Source organism: Ursus maritimus, unplaced genomic scaffold (genome assembly GCF_017311325.1).
Source record: "Ursus maritimus isolate PB19 unplaced genomic scaffold, ASM1731132v1 scaffold_19, whole genome shotgun sequence".
NCBI classification, from domain to species: Eukaryota; Metazoa; Chordata; class Mammalia; order Carnivora; family Ursidae; genus Ursus; species Ursus maritimus.
Genome location: NW_024424341.1, coordinates 35,821,030 through 35,839,133, shown reverse-complemented (window position 1 = coordinate 35,839,133; position 18,104 = coordinate 35,821,030). Strand labels below are relative to the sequence as shown.

At 44.7% G+C, this 18,104-nt stretch overlaps 1 protein-coding gene across 1 annotated transcript in view; it reads right to left on the bottom strand.

The window, feature by feature from the left end:
* Positions 1 to 470: 470 nt before the first annotated feature.
* CDH13 (cadherin 13) overlaps positions 471 to 18,104 on the bottom strand; it is a 981,274-nt gene continuing 963,640 nt past the window's right edge. The window contains exons 12-14 of the mRNA XM_008689752.2: positions 14,669 to 14,902; positions 11,737 to 11,955; positions 471 to 2,018 (exon numbers count right to left, since the gene is read on the bottom strand). Of these exons, the coding sequence (XP_008687974.1) occupies positions 2,011 to 2,018; positions 11,737 to 11,955; positions 14,669 to 14,902 (461 nt within the window). The 3' untranslated portion in view covers positions 471 to 2,010. The remainder of the gene's footprint in view (positions 2,019 to 11,736; positions 11,956 to 14,668; positions 14,903 to 18,104) is intronic.

Sequence of the window (18,104 nt, the reverse complement as noted above, 5' to 3'; positions counted from 1 at the left end):
AGAAGAGGAAATCTAATAGAGCGTGGGGTGCAGGCTGGGACCCCCCCTGCCCCAGGGCCTGCTCCATGCACGGGTGGAGCATCACTCTGTCGTGTTCGGAGTGCCGCGTCTCCTGACTGAGCGACCGGACTTGTTCAAGAGAGATATACCCACGTTCCGGGACTGCAGACAGACGGTTGTGACTGTGTGCCGTGCGGTCATCAACCTGCGGATGATCTTACTCCTCTGTGAGTATAGCCATCGCCTTTGCAGCCCATTGCAAAAGGCTCAAATTGTTCACTATGATGGACAAGATGGGTGCACGGCCCCAGCTGTGAGTGGGTGCTTCTGGCTTTATAGAGTCACTCAACTAACAGGAGATGTGCAGGGGACCCCAGATGACCAGTCCAAACTGTGAACTTGCACTAAGGCAAGATCTCACATTGGCAACATGAGACACAACATAGAAATCAGAGAAGAGCTACTGTCCAGCCGTTTTAACCACCAATACCCATTTATTTTAATGGAAAAAAAATCTGCATTCTATATGCTCCAAAAAGACTTACTATTGAAACGAATACAATATATGGAACTCTGTCTGCATAATTTCACTACAATAAAGACAACATATGACTCCTACTTCCTACAGAAGGTGAACTGAAAGCACAGGTGCAAAACAGAGATTGCATAAGAAAGCGTGGGTGTACGTGTGTGCGCGCACGCGCGTGTGGTTAAAACCTTTAGTAAGCAACTGCATTGAAATATGCTAAGACACTTACCTTACCCTAGTTCGTGGCCAGCTCTAACAAAAAGCCACAGGCTGTCACTAGTTTTATCTGATAGAAAAATTTGGTGTGAGCTTGGATGGTTCTTTACAGTTTATCAACAAGAAGATAATCTTAGTACAAGCACTACCTTTCCTCTTTGACATGCTCACAGAATAAAAATCAATTACTTTTCATACATAATGAACATCTTTTATTTTCAGGTTTGCAAACAACGGTAGTCGATTCACACAAAAGGGTACTTTTAAAACTACCTGTATTTACTCTATTTTATGCCTGCATATATGAAACAAACATGTATGTGCATAAAGGGATGTCTATACATGTGGGCATATATGTGTACGCACATGGTGCCTGTCGACCTCCTCCTGGGCAGATAGGGGCTCTGTGACGACGTTTGCAACTGTACAGATACCTAGGAGAGAGAGATTCTCTGCCATGATCCACGCCCTCATAAGAACCGGTGGGACTGGATTCAGGACACCTACAAATGCAGAGAGATGCATATTTCTGAAAGAATATTTCAGCCCTTTTCTCAGCATTTGATGGTAAAATTTGCTGCTCTGCTCTTTACCACTTTTGCTCGGATCATGGAATGGGGTGGCAGTGAGAATTGGTGGCGATCCTTTACTAAAGAGAAAGGATTTGGGTCTCTGCTCTCCCTTTCTGTGGACCTGCCTGGCAGGTGGTGGCGGCATGCAGACCGCCCGGGACGGTGGAGAAGTGTCAGCTCTGTGGTCTGTACTAGTGCCTCACTTGATGCCGAGGCCCTGGAGGGGACAGGTGCATAGCTTCTATCCTTTCTTTGTGTAACCTCTCAAGGAAGAATGACATATCAAAACTAGGCTCCTTCTGTAGTGTTTCTCTCTATAAATACTGTGTATATACACATACAGATACTCACACATATACAAATACGAACCCACAGACAAAGCTGCATGTGTGGAGCGCTGACTAGCGACATGGCAACACATCAGAAAAAGTAGTCATTGTCCCTGCTCCCAGAAGGTCAAGTTATATGCCGTGATCTTTAAACATTCAGGGAAATTGAGGAGATTCCATTAATTAAAGGAGAAATGGTGAAGTACAGACCCAGTGAAATCGCAAAGAAAACAAAAATCTGGAACAATTGAGGCCTAGGTGTGAAGTTTGAGAGCTGTAAACTGCAATCTTCAGATTTGGATTTTTTTTTCTTTTTCCTGTTGCTATGGAAACTTGGTAGTCAAGCTTCAAATGTCAGGAGTTCTCACAGACCTGAATGGAAAAGATTCAGAGTTAAGTCAAGGAATAGCACAACTTGATTCAAAGCGTTTTAGCTGAGCACTAGATAAATGGCTGACATGCTGTAGTAAACACATTTATAAACACGGCACTACCCGGGGGAACTTTTTTTCCTCCTTTGGCATAACATTCGAAGAGAGCATGAATAGTTCTGCCGGTTTATGTCTTAAACAGCTTGATTGGTCTGAAAACGCTCATGCCAAACACCTCATCTCAGACCACAGGGCAGACTGCCTCTGTGACCCTGAGCCCTGTCCCTTGCACAGTAGCCCAGAATGAGGCCATTTTAGGGACAAGTTGACTTGGTAGCTGAGAGACTGATTATCGTCCCAGATATTATTTTTTGGTCACAGGAAAGAGCAAGAGAGCTACCGGTGGTTCTTCAGACATGGCGTATGAGTTTCCTCTGGCTGCTGTAACAAATGGCCACAGGCTTAGTGGCTTGAAATAACAAAATGTATTCTGTTACAGATCTGGAGGTCGGAAGTCCAAAAATGAGTCCTATGTGGGCTAGAATCAAGATGTTGGCAGAGCTGTGTTCCTTCTGAGGGCTCCAGAGGGGAAGCCACTTCTGTGCCTTTTCCAGCTTCCAGAAGCCACCTGTATCTGGCTCATGACCCCTTCCTCCACCTTCACGGCCTGGACTGTCCCATCAAGATTATTGAGGTCACCAAAACTGTTTATTCTCTAAGATGTACACCAGCCCAGGGTCTCCCCTCTGCTGGATAATAGCACGAGTGGGAATAGCTCGGTTCTCCGCTATTTTTGCTTAATTATTATTATATCTTGGGTTTATACAAGGAAATGGTACCATTAAAATTCATGTTATAATCAAAGAAATAAACATCTGTAAAGGTCAACCTACCATGTAAGTGTAGTTCATTCTGGAATGAACTGATGGCTAGAATATAATGGATTAACTCTGTAAAGCTCGGGCCTTTTCATTCAAAACCTGCTGAGGGGCGGATCAGTGTGACAAACTCACCCACCTACTCTGTACTCCCTGGCTTTTACAGGTTAATCCTGTCACTTATCTGCTTGGAAAATTTAAAGCAGTTTCTCTAAAATCAGATAAAAAGTCTTCATAATGTGACTCAAGTGTAAGCAACATGATACCAGGAAGGTTAAGACTAAAGGTGATTGCTTTGCAGTTAGGAGTCTTCAGAACACATTTAATTTCTTTTTTCCAGCTGACAATTTCACTGTCCTCACCTTCATTATCTTAAACTCTGATTATTTGGGCTGTAGGGCGGTATCTTGCACATTCACCCATATTTGAGGAACGACTTGAAAGGAACATATTAAATGGCATCGTGAATTTTATTTAAAAATATTTTCCATCTGTTTTGTTTCTTAAATTCCACATATGAGTGAAGTCATGTAATATTTCTCTTTCTCTGACTCATTTAGCTTAGTGCCATCCTCTAGTTCCTTACCCTCTAGTTCCATCCATGTCATTGCAAATGGCAGGATTTCATTCTTTTTGATGGCTGAGTAATATTCCATTGCCTATATACACCACATCTTCTTTATCCATTTATCTGTCAATGGACATTTGGGCTCTTTCCACAGTTTGGCTATTCTGGACATTGCTGCTGTAAACATTGGGGTGCAGGTGCCCCTTCGGATCACTACGTTTGTTTCGTTTGGGTAACTACCTAATAGTGCAATTGCTGGGTCGTAGGGTTGCTCTACTTGTAACTTTTTGAGGAACCTCCATACTGTTTTCCAGAGTGGCTGCACCAGCTTGCATTCCCACCAGCAGTGTAAGGGATTCCCCTTTCTCCACGTCCTCGCCAACATCTGTTGTTTCCTGAGTTGTTAATTTTAGCCATTCTAAGAGGTGTGAGGTGGTATCTCATCGTGGTTTTGATTTGTATTTCCTGATGATGAGTGATGTGGAGCATCTTGTCATCTGTCCGTTGGCCATCTGGATGTCTTCTTTGAAGAAATGTCTGCTCATGTCTTCTGCCCATTTCTGGACTGGATTTTTTGGTTTTTTTGGGTGTTGAGTTAGAGAAGTTCTTTATAGATTTTGAATACTAGCCCTTTATCTGATAAGACTTTGGCAAATACCTTCTCCCATTCCATAGGTTGCCTTTTAGTTTTGTTGACTGTTTACTTGCTGTACAAAAGCTTTTTATCTTGAAGAAGTCCCAATAGTTCAGTTTTGCCTTTGTTTCTCTTGCCTTCGGAGATGTGTCTAAAACCTTAAAGAATTTCATGGGGCGCCTGGGTGGCACAACGGTTAAGCGTCTGCTTTCGGCTCAGGGCGTGATCCCGGCGTTGTGGGATTGAGCCCCACATCAGGCTCTTCTGCTAGGAGCCTGCTTCTTCCTCTCCCACTCCCCCTGCTTATGTTCCCTCTCTCGCTGGCTGTCTCTCTGTCAAATAAATAAATAAAATCCTTAAAAAAAAACAAAAAAAACCTTAAAGAATTTCTGCAAATGTGCATTGACAGGAATGTGACCTCTGCCCATCTGTAATTATACCAGCATTCCTAAATATGTCACCCAAAAAGTGCTTTGGGGAAGTGCCGAAAAGTGAATCTTCAGCTCAGCTCTCTCCTCTTCCAACACTGATCTATACCCTCAAGGCTACTCGGCCACAGTTCTCTTTGAGTCATGACAGTCTTTGAAGGGCTGCTCATAATTCGGGCTTTGGTTTCATGACTACACGACCCCAACCTTGAGAGCCCAAATCCTCTCCAGGAGGTGGCCATCTTATATCAAGACCCACACATCTCTGCTCATCTCTTCTCTGACCCCCACCCCAAATTCCTGACCAGGACATGGTTTTCTAATAGAAGGCTGAAGCAGGTATCAAGGAGAGCAGATGCTTGGCAGAACCTGTCAAGCTCCTCTCCCTGGTTCCCCAAGCACACCTTAGGGTCTATATCACTGCCATGGAACTGGCATCTTTCCTAAATTCGTATAGTTGATGTTGAAACATTTCCTCTCAAAAGCGTGGGCAGTGCCCCACAAGGACATGTACAAGGATGTTCATGGCAGCATCGTTCATACAATCCCCAAACTGAAAACAACCAGAAAACAACTCAAATATCCGCCAACTGGTGAATGCATTTTTAAAAATATGGCATATCCACACAGTGAACTACTACTCAATAATAAAAAGAAAAAGCTACTGATACATGCCTCACCATGAATGAACCTCAAAAGCATTATGCTAAGTGATAGACATCCAATGAAAAGGACTACATATCTTATGATGCCATTCAAATCAAATGTCCAGGCAAGGAATAACTATAGACAGAAAGCAGATCAGTAATTGCCCAGGGCTGGGATAGGGGCGACGTCTGATTGTAACAGGGCACAAGGTAACTTTTTACAGTAATGGAAATGTCCTAAAACTAGATTTTGGTGTTACAGAATGCTATACATTTACCAGAATCAGTATAATGATAAATTGATGATAGCAGGTAAATTTTATGTTATGCAAATAATACCTCAATAAACCTGCTAAAAATATTTTCTAGTGTGGTATTAATAATTTAAAATAATAATTTTGGTCACTGTGGAAAAAAAATTGGCTGAATAAAACCTGCTAAATTAAAAAAGTCTCCACTCCCTGTTCAAGTTAATTCAGACTGGAACATAAATGATCCTACCTCTGAGGGCTGCTGACTTGATTACATGAGATAGTCTTTATAATTTACATAAAACCCTTAGCTTTGCATGTGCGTGGCACTTAGAAGCCCTAGGAGGTCAACTGTCATTACCCATGCAGTTGCACCCTTTCAAGGGGCCATAGCTCCTCTGTAAAGCATGACTCAGGACCATCTGCAGTCAGAGGGCGGCCTGCTCCACCCGGGTTGGGTGCTTCTCCAGGCCCTGTCTCTGCCCAGAACACACTTCACAACAGAAAGGAACAAAATATTGATACACTCAAAGACATGGACTTTATGATTCCATATACAGAAAATTCTAGAAGGGCAAGTAGGTAATCAGAGAAGGCAGATCAATGAGGGTCTGGATTCAGGGGAGGGGATCAATAGTAAAGGCATACAAGGAAACCACTCCTTGATACTTGGTGTGGCTATACAATTATGTACATTTACCACAATGCATCCAACAGCACCCTTAAAATGGGTGATTTCTATGGAACCCAAATCATACCTTCACACAAAGCATTAGAATTGAAAGTACTTTCAGTGGCTGTTTCGCTCATCGTGGTCACGTCTTTAAACTTTTTCATTGTGATCGAGGTTACGATTCAATTCTCCCTCCTCGCCAATGTAGAGACATTTAATTTTGGTACTTGTTAATATGGTTCACCTGATCCGTCTTTTTATGTTCTTGCTATTGCTGATTAATTAAGCCTAAAACAATGTTCAAAAAGGTTTCAGGATGATATTCTTCCCTGGAGCTGTCTGTGTCACACCACACAGAGCCCTATGACCCCCCCACCCCCCATCGCCAGACCGCCTAATAGAGACGCCAGCCTGTTTCATCGAGAGGGCACAGCATATCTCTTCGAGTCAGCAACACACACCTTCAACAACAAAATTGGCAGTAAAATTAATTCCATTTACATTTTTTATTACTTCCAATGTCATTAGTTTTATTCCCTTTAGTTTTAGCTGTCAGAGAAGGAGGTGCAGACCCCTCAGTTCACTTCTCAGTTGCAGTAAAGCCTTCTGCGATATCAAAACAAGCTGAAATTTTTTTTTTTTTACTTTTTCCCACGAGGAGGCAGTCTAATGGTGAATGCTGGCCTCACCGCTCGCTCACCTTGGGACCTCTCCAAGCATCAGTTTTCTCATCTATAAAGTTGGATAAAATCTCCAGGCTGATGAAGAAATTAAAAAAGCCATGGGATATTAGGGTATTTGGTTCATGCTAGTCTACTTGGATCTCAATGTTATTTGAGGAGAGGAGAAAAATCCCACTCCCCATGTTGTATGATGTGATCACTGTAGTTTTATGAGCAAGGCTTCAAAGAAGGGGTTTGCACACTTTTCCGTTAAGGGCCAGATGAGTAAATATTTCCACTCTGCAGTCATACAGTCTCTGTGGCTCCTACTCAACTCTGCTATTGTAGCAGCAAGCAGGCCATATGTAAATATGGCTGCGTTCCAATAAAACTTTATTTACAAAAACAGGAAGTAGGCCATGTTTGACCCTTGGACAGTAGTTTGCCAACTCCTGATTCAAAGAAACATCAAGTGGAGTCTACCAGATCCCAAAATTCTTTCAAGGACTATGGCTAAGTCAGGACGTTATCACCCTTGCACTTTATAATCCAGTTTTAGTGTAGATTCCCCCACCTCCACCCCACATTGCTTGTGTTTTAGGCCCTTTTCTGTGCGGCTTCTTGTCAATGTCATGTTAATAGCTACGCAGGTGGGTTGGTCACTTTGAGTTCTGCTCTTAGGAAAGAGCGTCTGAGCCATGGGATGCCCACGGTTACTTACTCCTGCTGGCTCTAACCCAGTTCCTCACACGTCCTATTAGGCACATCGCTTGTTAGGAAGAACATCTCTGGCTAGGTATATAATAAAATGAGAACCATTATATTTGGCAGGCTCTCATGTTCAAATGAACAATATTCTATAATCTTATACCTTTTATATAGGGACAGATGGAAGTTCTTTCCGAAGTCAAGTGGGTGAGTGCTAATACCTGTTCTTAACTCTTATTTGGGCTGAAACTACCCTTCTTGTGAAAACATTGGAGGGTTAACCTAGTACCTTTCCAGCTGTGCAGGGAGATTCAGAGCTCCTTTATGAGGATGATTTTGACGTTACCTACAGGTGGCCTTACCTACGTCAGGATAGCTGTGTGCTGCTAGCTAGGATGGCACCTTTTGTGGGAACCAAAAGCACACTTGACATCTCAACCACAGTGTGCATGTATCTGTCTTTTCTCGATGACTCTATTTTGATATCAGATGAACATACGTTCTTTAGGGTTACCAGGCGATTCTGCCCTGGCTTAGTTGTGATCCTGGTGGTCAGCTGAGAGACAAGTGGGCAATATTCGGGGATCTGCTCACTACTGACCTCTGTAGGCCACGGGTCTCCAAAGTAGGGGGCACAGGAAAATCCCTGATAGATGAGAGAAAAATACTCCCGCATTATTTATATTCCCCTTTATCTACACAAATAGGTTAAGTCTTACTAACATTTAATATATGGATTGGTAGTGGCAGACATGCGTATTATTATTAAAAATATTGTGTAAATACACACAAATACTGGGTCCACGTGCTGGAGGCCAGAGTCACCTGGGATGTGGGTTCCACAGGTCAGAAGGGCCCAGAAGTCTGTACTTCAAAAGCAGAGGTAGGAAGTCTCCATCTGTTTTGTTATTATTTTTTTTTAACTTAAAAACAAGGAAACTTTAATAAGTAAAAATTACAACCTTCTCCCAGCACTGGGGAGGAGTGATTGCATCCTTTAAAAGTAAAGGAGGTTTAAAAGAGGAGAATACAGAGCAGGTTTTTTTTTTAGCTTCTGTCCCAACACAAGGAGGCAGAGGGATTCGGATGCGTGGGGCTGTACACACACGCTCCAAAGACATACACAGAGGACCGTGAAGCCAGGGACGGGCTGGAAATAACTCACAAGGAAATATGGGCTGACACGTGGCTCTGACATCAGAACTGACCACTGTCCTCCCAGGGCAAGGGAGAAAAGATTTATCCCCTCGGTGGACAATGTGGTTCAGTTCTATTCTTTTAGTTGCCCCCCACCATTTCACTGGGCGATGTTTAGAAACCTTTTAAATGGGTCAGTGCAATCCAGAGAGAAATAAGGAAGAAGAGGAATAAGGCACCTGTCAGAGTTCCGAGGGCCCCACAAAACTGAGCGCCCCCTTCAAGAGCACTGTGTAGCTGGACAATTCCCACATACTCTTTGCCTGCACTCTGTTGGGATTTCAACAAGCGAGTGGCTCGTTCTATGAACACGATTAAACAGCCACTCCCCTTGGCATCCAGAATATTACTGTGTCCTGTCTTCTCCACCCGAAGTATCCGTCGGATCCAGGCTACCACATCATGAGAAGAGGGGGCTTGTCAAGATGAATGAAACCTGTCCTAATATAGTCCCTAGTCTCTCACTCAGAGGATATGAACCACAAGGAAGAGGTGTAGAGTGTGTTGTCCTTCCATTTACTTTATCAAAATCCTTGAGCAACAGGGGCCACTGAGATGTGTCCAGCTGAGCCACCGCGGACTCAGGTGTGATAAGAAATTTATCAGTGTGTTGTATTTATGCTGCATCTTCTTCTGGTGATGACTTCCGCTTTTTCTTCTTATGTTTCTTTGGCAAAGTCAATACTTCCTTGTCCACCATGTTCAGAAAGTCTCCATTTTAAAAACTCACGGGCAGTCCAGAGCAGCCGAGAAGTGAGCAGCGTCCTGAAGCACCCCGGTTCTTCAAAGCGATGCCATCAAGAGTCAGGCTTTGATGTTGTGTAACTGGGTTTACTGAGGTGCGAGTGGCCACTCAATTATCTTCTCTCTCTCTGTGCACATGCACACACGCACACACACACACACAGGGACACATGCACCACACGCTTTTCTCTTTACAATCACACAAGAAGTACTGCCCTCTAGTTTATCCAGGCTCTGTTCTGTGCGCGTTCCAATGACTCCTAGAAACCACACCTGGTGCTGGGCTTGCCGTCTGTCTAGCACTGACTTGGGAAGCTGGTGGAAAATAGATTCCAGATGTTTACTGCAGTAGAATGAACCGGAGAAGGGCATTGTAAATAATCCCAGTGCGTCTGCTGACTGGGGAATACACGGCCAGTGTTCATCTGACAGATACTCTCTAGCAGTTAGAATGAATGGACTGGCGTGGGGGGAACCTGTGGCCGATGGGCTAGAGTGTGGGTGACTGTCGAGCTCCGAATGGTTTCACACATTTAAAGAGTGGTGAAAAACCAAAAGACAGACAACAACAAAAGAGCAATAAAAAGGAATATGTGACAAAGCTGATGTGGTCAACAGAGCCCAAAATATTTCCTGCCCATCCCTTTATGGTAAAGGTTTGCCAACCTCCAAATGAGAATAACATAGAAGAAGCCTGGAAATGCACTGCAGGAGGAAGGAAAGCAGGTTACAGAACCTCGTACTCAGTATAACATGAATTACACGAAGTTTCACAAACTGCACAAAATAGAAGTATACGTGGTGTGTGTAGGAAATGTATAAAATAACATCTGGGGGCGCCTGGGGGGCTCAGTCCGTTAAGCGTCTGCCTTCGGCTCAGGTCATGATCCCGAGGTCCTGGGATCGAGCCCCACGTTGGGCTCCCTGCTCAGAGCAGAGTGTTCTTCTCCCTCTGCCCCTCTCCCTCACTTATGTGTGCACACACATACTCTCTCAAATAAATAAATAACAATGTTAAAAAAATAAAAAATAAAATAACACCTGGACACACTCTAAGTCATGATAGTATTTTCTCTGGGGAGAGAGAATAGGAAATGAAACTGGGAAGAAAAACATAGGGGATTTCACCTTCATCTGTAATATTTTATTTCTTGAAGAGAAAGGAAGAAGAAAGAAAAAGAGAAGAACAGAAAGAGAAGAATTTATTTTCTTCCATCTATCCTTTATTCTTTCCATCCATCCATCCATCCATCCATCCATCCATCTACCCTTCCTTCCTTCCTCCCTCCCTCCCTCCCTCCCTCCCTCCATCTTTCTATCTGTCTATCCTTCTATCTGTCCATTCATCTTTCTATCCATCTATCCATCCTTCCATCCCTCCATCCATCCATTCATCCATCCATCACTCCATTTATCCATTCATCCATCCAAAGAGACACTTCTCGTTGTAAGATGTTCTCCTTAGCTCTGCCCCAGGATGCTGGCCCAGCACACAGCTTTATACACAGTAGTTGTCTGATGTTGGAATGTGTGACTTCCTGTTGTCCCCACCTACCACTGTCATGGGGAAATAACAACTGCTGTTCCTTTTCTTCCTAAACATCAATTTCTCTAGTTCTCAGTTCACACTTACACTGATAACTTTCTCAAAACATAAATACCAAAGCCTAAGAGGATGTGAATGGCATTACCTATATGTGAGTAATTGCTAAGGTTAACGTGGGGCTAGTACTCCACGCATAGGAAATATTTGATACACACATCTATTCATTTTATGCGCACATTTATATTACTCAGCATAACAATTCATTTGTTTAAAATAATGCTTCATTATATTACAGCCGTTACTACCAGTCAGTGGGAAAAAAATGTGTGAATTATGCATTTCTCTCTTTTCCTACCGCCCAGCCTCCCTCCATGAATTCTCACGACTATTCTTAAAAAGGCAGGGGACCTACTTTAACCTTGCCAAGGATTCTTCCGCACAATGCAGAGAGAAATAAGGCCCTGGCAGGCCAGTTACCTAACGTAGCGCGTCCTTATTAGCCTAAATTTAGTAGCATCAGCAGGACGTTTTCTCCTCACCTGGTCTGTGAGTTGCAATGAATGTCTTTGCACAATTCCTTAGACTGGCTGACGGGGGGACGTGAAGATGCCCTTCAGCAGTAGTTTGGAACGCTTTTACACGTAACACGCTCTATTATACAGACATAAACCAAGAACGAAAGCTTCCTCTGGGATGAATTGTTTGGAAAGCTACACGGAAGACAGGGGCTCTGGTGAGGTTCGTTTTTTGCACTCACGCATACGCCTGAGCCGGGCTACTTACAAGCCAAACTGAAGAGGGAGACGAGCAGGACTGAGGTCACGCTGAAGTGCAGGGCCCCTGCCGCGTTGCAGTCCACTTTGGAGTTCTTGCAGGAGCACACTTGTACCCTGAGGTCTGTGATGTTCGTCATGGGTGGTTTCCCTGAATCTGTCACCATGATGGGCAGGTGGTAGTTGGCTTTGTTCAGGTTTTGAAGAAGGCTGACCAGGGCGTGCGTATCTGGGGGGAGACAAGGAGGACCTTCGTGAGAGAGGGTTAGACTTCCCCACATAAAGGGGTGAGTTTGGCTACGATAACCACACCAATCAGGCATGGCGTGTTGGTTTATAACCCCGGGCACGTTTAAACTTAAATTCATCAACAGCAAATAAAAATTCGAATTCAGCTTGTCAGTTGTGCTCGCCACACCTCAGGTGCCCAGCAACCAGGCGTAGCAGGTGGCTGTGGCGTTGGTCGGTGCTGGATAGAACATTCCACGGCCAAGGAGTCCTGTGGTTCAGCGCTGTGATAACCTATTTCAAGGGGACCTACTTCTGTGAAGATGACCACCTACTAAGAACTCCTCCCTGTGAATTTATTACACCGATAAAACCATCTTTGCCAAAATCACATCCGACATCTAGAAAAACTGACTTAAAAACCCATTCTCACATCATCACAGTGTGCACCTTAAATATATGCAATTTTTATTTGTCAACTATACTTCAATGAAGCTGGAAAAAAGTAAAAAAAGAAAAAAAATGAAATGATCAGCTTGGACCATTTTAATTTAAGATTTCCAAATTCAAATAATCATAATAAATTCTTAGACCTAAAAAAAAAAAAAAACCCCAAAAACAAAACCCAACCACTCCAAAACCATCCACTCGCTCTAAACCCGGGCAGGACCCCCGGGTATGGCCATGGGGACAGGTGCTGTAGCCTACAGCTTTATCAGTCCTCAGCCACCCTCTGGATCTGGGTGGGAGCGTGAAGCACCACCCAGCGGGGACACTGAGCTTTCGGCCCTTGGTTGCTGGGAGTACGTGCTGTGAGCCCATCCTTGGGCAGCGTGCAGAAGTGCTCACCCCTCCTGGCCAGTGTGTGTAGCCTCGAGCTATTATCTTTTCAATAACTCAGATGATTAGGGATGGTTTTTTTTTGAGAGAGAGAGAGAGAGAGAGAGCACGCAAGTGGGGGGAGGGGCAGAGGGAGAAGGAGAACCTCAAGCGGACTCCACACTGAGTGTGGAGCCCGACGTGAGGTTCAACTTCACACCCCGGAGATCACGACCTAAGCCCAACTGACTGAGCCACCCAGGTGTCCCCCTCCTTTTTTTTGACTCTCCCCTTTCTGGGCATGAACAGTGCTAGGTATTAAAAAAACAAAACTGGGACCAGGAAAAGAACTGAGAAGTCATCTATCTCCCAAATAAAACCATGTGGAAAACAGAGCAAAGACATGAAAACAGAAACAGGTGGAGTGTCATCGTGACCAGACGGAGAAGCAGTGGAAATAACTGCAGTCACCCCAGTTGCAAGGAACAATCTTCCCATCTCCCTCACGTGGACAAGAAACTCGAGTAAGAAATGTCCAGCTGGATCATTCTGGAAAGAGCTGGTGGTGGCTACTCCAATCTGTGATAGCCACACAAACTAGCAAAGGAAGCACTAACCCCTTGAACAAGAGGAGGGCTGGTTTAATTAAAAGTAATCAGCGTAACAGAACTCATTCTTTAAAAAGCAATAAAATAGACAAACAGGTGAATGGAATCGATAACAAGAGGAAGGCACTAATAAAATGAGATATGAGGTAAGGCCATTCAATACATATGAGATTTTTTAATAGAACATTTTATGCACAATTGTACAGCCCATTTCCAAGACTTAATGAAATGCGCAATTCCCAGTCCCTCTCGAAAAGTCTACCGCTGGTGGGTGAGGAGGGCCCCCAGGCCGGGTCAGTTGCAGGGGAAGTTCACTACTGGAGACAGAGTGTGTGCCCAGGGCATGGGGTCTGGTGTTTGACTTTGTTGCAGAACAAGGTGACCTTCGTAGTGAGTTCACAGTTGCCACAGGGAGGGCACCAGGTGCTTGTGGACGTGGGAATGCTGCCAGGTTCAGCACGCAGGGAAAACGGCGGGCTGAGTTTTGAATTCCACTTTCCCACGTGGAAAGACTGGTAGAAAGGGACATGGCTTGCAGGTTTCCTAAGCGAGGGACAGGATAGTGGGCGATGATATCACAGTTGAACATCAGAGCCACAGTTATTGCAAAGACAAAGCTAATTTTGAGGAGGTCTGCCACATAAAGTGCAAGATGGGGGGTTAGAGGCTAAGACTCTATAAAGATCGTTCTAGCAGTGCTATCTTCTCTGAGAACATGCACGTCACGGCCGAGAGTCGACGTCAGCACAGCTCTCTGAGAGAAGAGGCGGCTGAGCCACGATGTGCGTGCAGAGAGGCCGAGACCCTGGCTTCAGAAGGCTGAAGAGCAGGTGTGTGCACGGTACAGAGTGTGCGGACAGGGTGCGGGTATACGGTGTAGGCTGGAGAGTGTAGGATGCCTGGTAGGGAGTGCACTCGTAGTATACGGTACACAGCAGGCAGTTTGCGGTGTGGAGAACACGGTGGCCAGCCCAGGACATACAGCATGGGGCATACAGCGTACCGTGTCCAGTACAGACAGGACAGGAAAGAAACCCAAGGAAAGACGGTGTTTGCGTTTGTAAGGAATGGCTGTGCATTTGTACAGACCGTGTTCGTTTGCTGGAGGGAAAGGGCTCGGTACGGGTCATGGTAACGCGCCAATCGCTGGATGTTCACCACGTGAGAGCAGAAGGGAGGAGGAGAGGAGAGAGGAGGAGGGAGGAAGAGTGTGGGAAGGGAGAGCAAGCCAGGGAAACGAGGCTTCAAAGCCAGAGGGGCAGCTCGAGAATGTGTAACCCGACTTACTATTGATCTTGGAGACCTTCCAGACTTTGTCGGGAACAGCTTGTTTGTGGATCTCAAATTTGAAAGGGTCCGTATTTGGGTGAAGATCCTTATCTGACGCTCCCAAAATCACGACGCTGAGGTTTTTGGCATCGTCGCAGACCTCAGCGACTGTGGGATAAATGAAGGGGGCGTTGTCGTTCACGTCCTCCAGAGTGATCTGCAAGGTTCCGGTCCCAGTAGCGGGAGGGTTGCCTACGGGGAAGGAGGGAGAGGTTAGCAGGCAGCTGGTTCCAGGCCAGAACAATGTGCCACAGCGCTGTCCTCCAAGGCGCTCGACACCTTTATTATCGCTAACGGGGTTCGGACAGGACTGACCCCACAGCTTACGTATTTGTATAAAGGCTGGTGGCCTAAAAGCCTTTTCTCATATGTAAAACTTTCGATTTAATTTCTTTAGCCTTTACCTTTAGAATATGAAGGTTCTAGCACACGGTCTATCCTAACACACTGAAAGAAGAGAATGGATATAACACATAGGAAATTTTCTTGCTTAGCGAATGAAACCTTTTATCTAAATAGCCAGGTATTCACAGGTGTGGGTGGTACAGGGCGGGTGGAGGCCCCATGAGAGAAGATCGGGTTTTGTCTGTGCGGAACAGCTCTGCCTGACGGGGCAGACGACTGGAGAGAGAGCAAGCTAATCCGGGTTTTCCTTTGCTGGTGAAACGGGCCTGGGATGGCGGATGGTGCCCCGGGGGGCTGGCCTGGCAACACAAGACAGATGCAGAAAGGTGCGTTAGTCACTGAAACAAAATCACCTGCTGGCTACTAGGGCAGCTGAAGCAATCCTCATATAATCTTTGGGCCTCATTTTTAAGGCCTTGTGTTTTCAATGTTTCCGTTACTTCCTGCCATGTTTTTTATCTTAGGGATCATTATTTTTAAAAAGTCCGTTATAACCACCTGTGTGATACTGTCTTTCACTTAAAGAAAAGGGTGTTTCATTCAAGAAGACTCAGAGTGAATTTATTTACCTTTCCCTAAGTTTATTTTTAATCGTCTAGACATCAGAGGTTTTCTCTTGGGACCAAGCACTCATGAACAGTTCCTAATTTCTGTGAGAAAAGTTAGATCCAAATTCGCTAGGCCTAACCTAATGTCTGGCTCCATTTCATTTTTCCTTATCCTCATGGGCACTTCCAAGCCCAAGTTTATTTCACCTCACAGTCTGTTTATGTCTTGAAACGCACATCAGGTTTCAAGCTGAGTCTGAATCACACGGGCGTTCGCAGGGTAGTGCGGATCTGAGCTCTGGGTGCGTGTGTCAAGGGCAAGGCAAGGCGAGGTCTGACAGATTCTGCTGGCGAAACGTGGGCGTCCTTTTCAGATTCCAGCTGTCCTGACCTAGACAGTAGAAGGGCGAGCAGGCAGAGGTGGCCCTTGTGCGGGTGACACTAAGCACAAGGGGCCAGGTGTCTGCAGCCCTGTCACTGGGGGCCACTTGGAAGCTTCTTCCCAGAACTTTTGGTGCCTACAGTCGCATGCTTGCAGGGCCGGCCAGGAAGCCTCATCCCTCACCAGCCCAGAAGGATGGGAGAACCTGTGTGGTGACAGCCTCCAGGGGGACCCAGAGAGGCCAGTGGGAAATGGACTATCGCAGTTCCTACGAGCCTCCTGCACCTACTGTTCGGGGAGGATTTTCCCTACTTTGGGGAAGAAACCAGCTTGAAGTAGCTGAGCAGTGAGTCATGAAGAAGTGAGAATAGACATTGTTTAGCAGGGCTCGTGAAACTTTAAATATATCAACACCCAGTGACAGTTTCCCAGTAAACATTCCAACAAATATCTGCTAACGTTGCAACACCAACGTCATTCATCAGCAGAAGGACGGCTACTCCTAATGGTGGCCCGTCATCAACTTTTGTTGGAGCAAGAACTCAAAAGAGACGCATAATTACTTTGAGGTTGGTTTTTCACTGTCCGCTTTAGTCATTTAGTTGGATTTCTTTACTAAAAAATTCTTTTCTCTTTTTTTATTGAATAATTGAATATCTCACAGGAATCCATTATATTTTTTTGCTCTGAATATATTATGAAGTGCCGCCATTTGGTAGAATGGATGAGAAGGCATTATGAGTATTTGAAATATGGCTGTAAGAATCGGCCTTTCGTGAACTTAATTATACCGCTGTCTTTGCTTCCCCATGTGTTATTCTCAGGCCAGGCGGCTGATGTCTTCTTCCGAAGTCAAGGAAAATGAGCTTGTTTTTTTCATTGATAAGGTGAAGACTGGACTTTCAAACTCCTCAGGAAAAGAGTCTCTCCCAGTTCACATTACAGGATGGAGAAAAGTCACCAACCAAAATTCAGATGTAATTCGAAATATAATGACTCTTCATAAGCCCATTTGGCTCCAGTAGCTCCGGGGGCCCAGGAAATATTTGAGCTTCTGGGTTTCATGGCACGCAGCAAAAATCCCTTACCTCTTCTCTCCCCTTTCTACCAGCAACCGCCGGCCCCCAAGGGGCTACTCTGCATGACCAAATATCAGAACCCAAGCATGATTGAGACTGGGCCTTCCTCCATGGATTTTCTATTTCAATAGGGACAAAGCCTCAATTTGAGCAAAGCTCCCAGGATATGGAGCTAGAATTGTGATTTGTCCTCCTTGCAGCTCCCTCAGAGGAGCCCATGGGCCAAGTTCTCAGGGTACTAGCCTACGGACCAGAGGACGTCTGTCCTCCAAATGAGTGGAGGGGTTTGCCCGTGGTTGCATGCACTTTTTTCTTCATAGGTTAGGAGAAGGAAGGTCCCGGAGAGAGGAACCATTCCTGGCAGTGGGTTTTAAATGGAATGGGAGGTGGGTTCGCCTTTGGGAATTTGATGAAGGTCATGGTCTTGCTTCCAGAGAAATGCACCCCCCTCCACACTGAAGGCATTGCAGACCCTGTAGGTACGGCTGAGTGCCTGCTGGTCAGGCAGCTGGTATGGGACACCTTTGTTCACAGGTATTTTATTTTATTCAGAATCCTGACCAAACAGGATTTCCACTTTAGCCAGAAAATACTGAGATTTTTCTGATAGGATCCATCACTCAGATGTTTTATACATATATATACTTGATATCTTGTTAGTAAGAGACACAACTAAAAACGTAGTGTAATCCTAATTAAAAACAGAAATAGAAAAAGATTAGAAAGAATTTCTAGAAATAGAAAAAGATTAGAAAGAAATATACCCGAGAACCTAAATGGAGATTATCTCTCTGGGTAATTAACATTAAAATAATACTTTTCTTTTTAAAATTTTCTTTACAATAACCATGACCATTATCATAATCAGAAACACAAATGTAAATTCAAAAGTTTAAAAATATTTCACCGATTCTACTTTCTTTTCTCTCACTCTTTTGTTTTTATGATGAATTGATATTTGGTAAATTTATAGGGTTGTT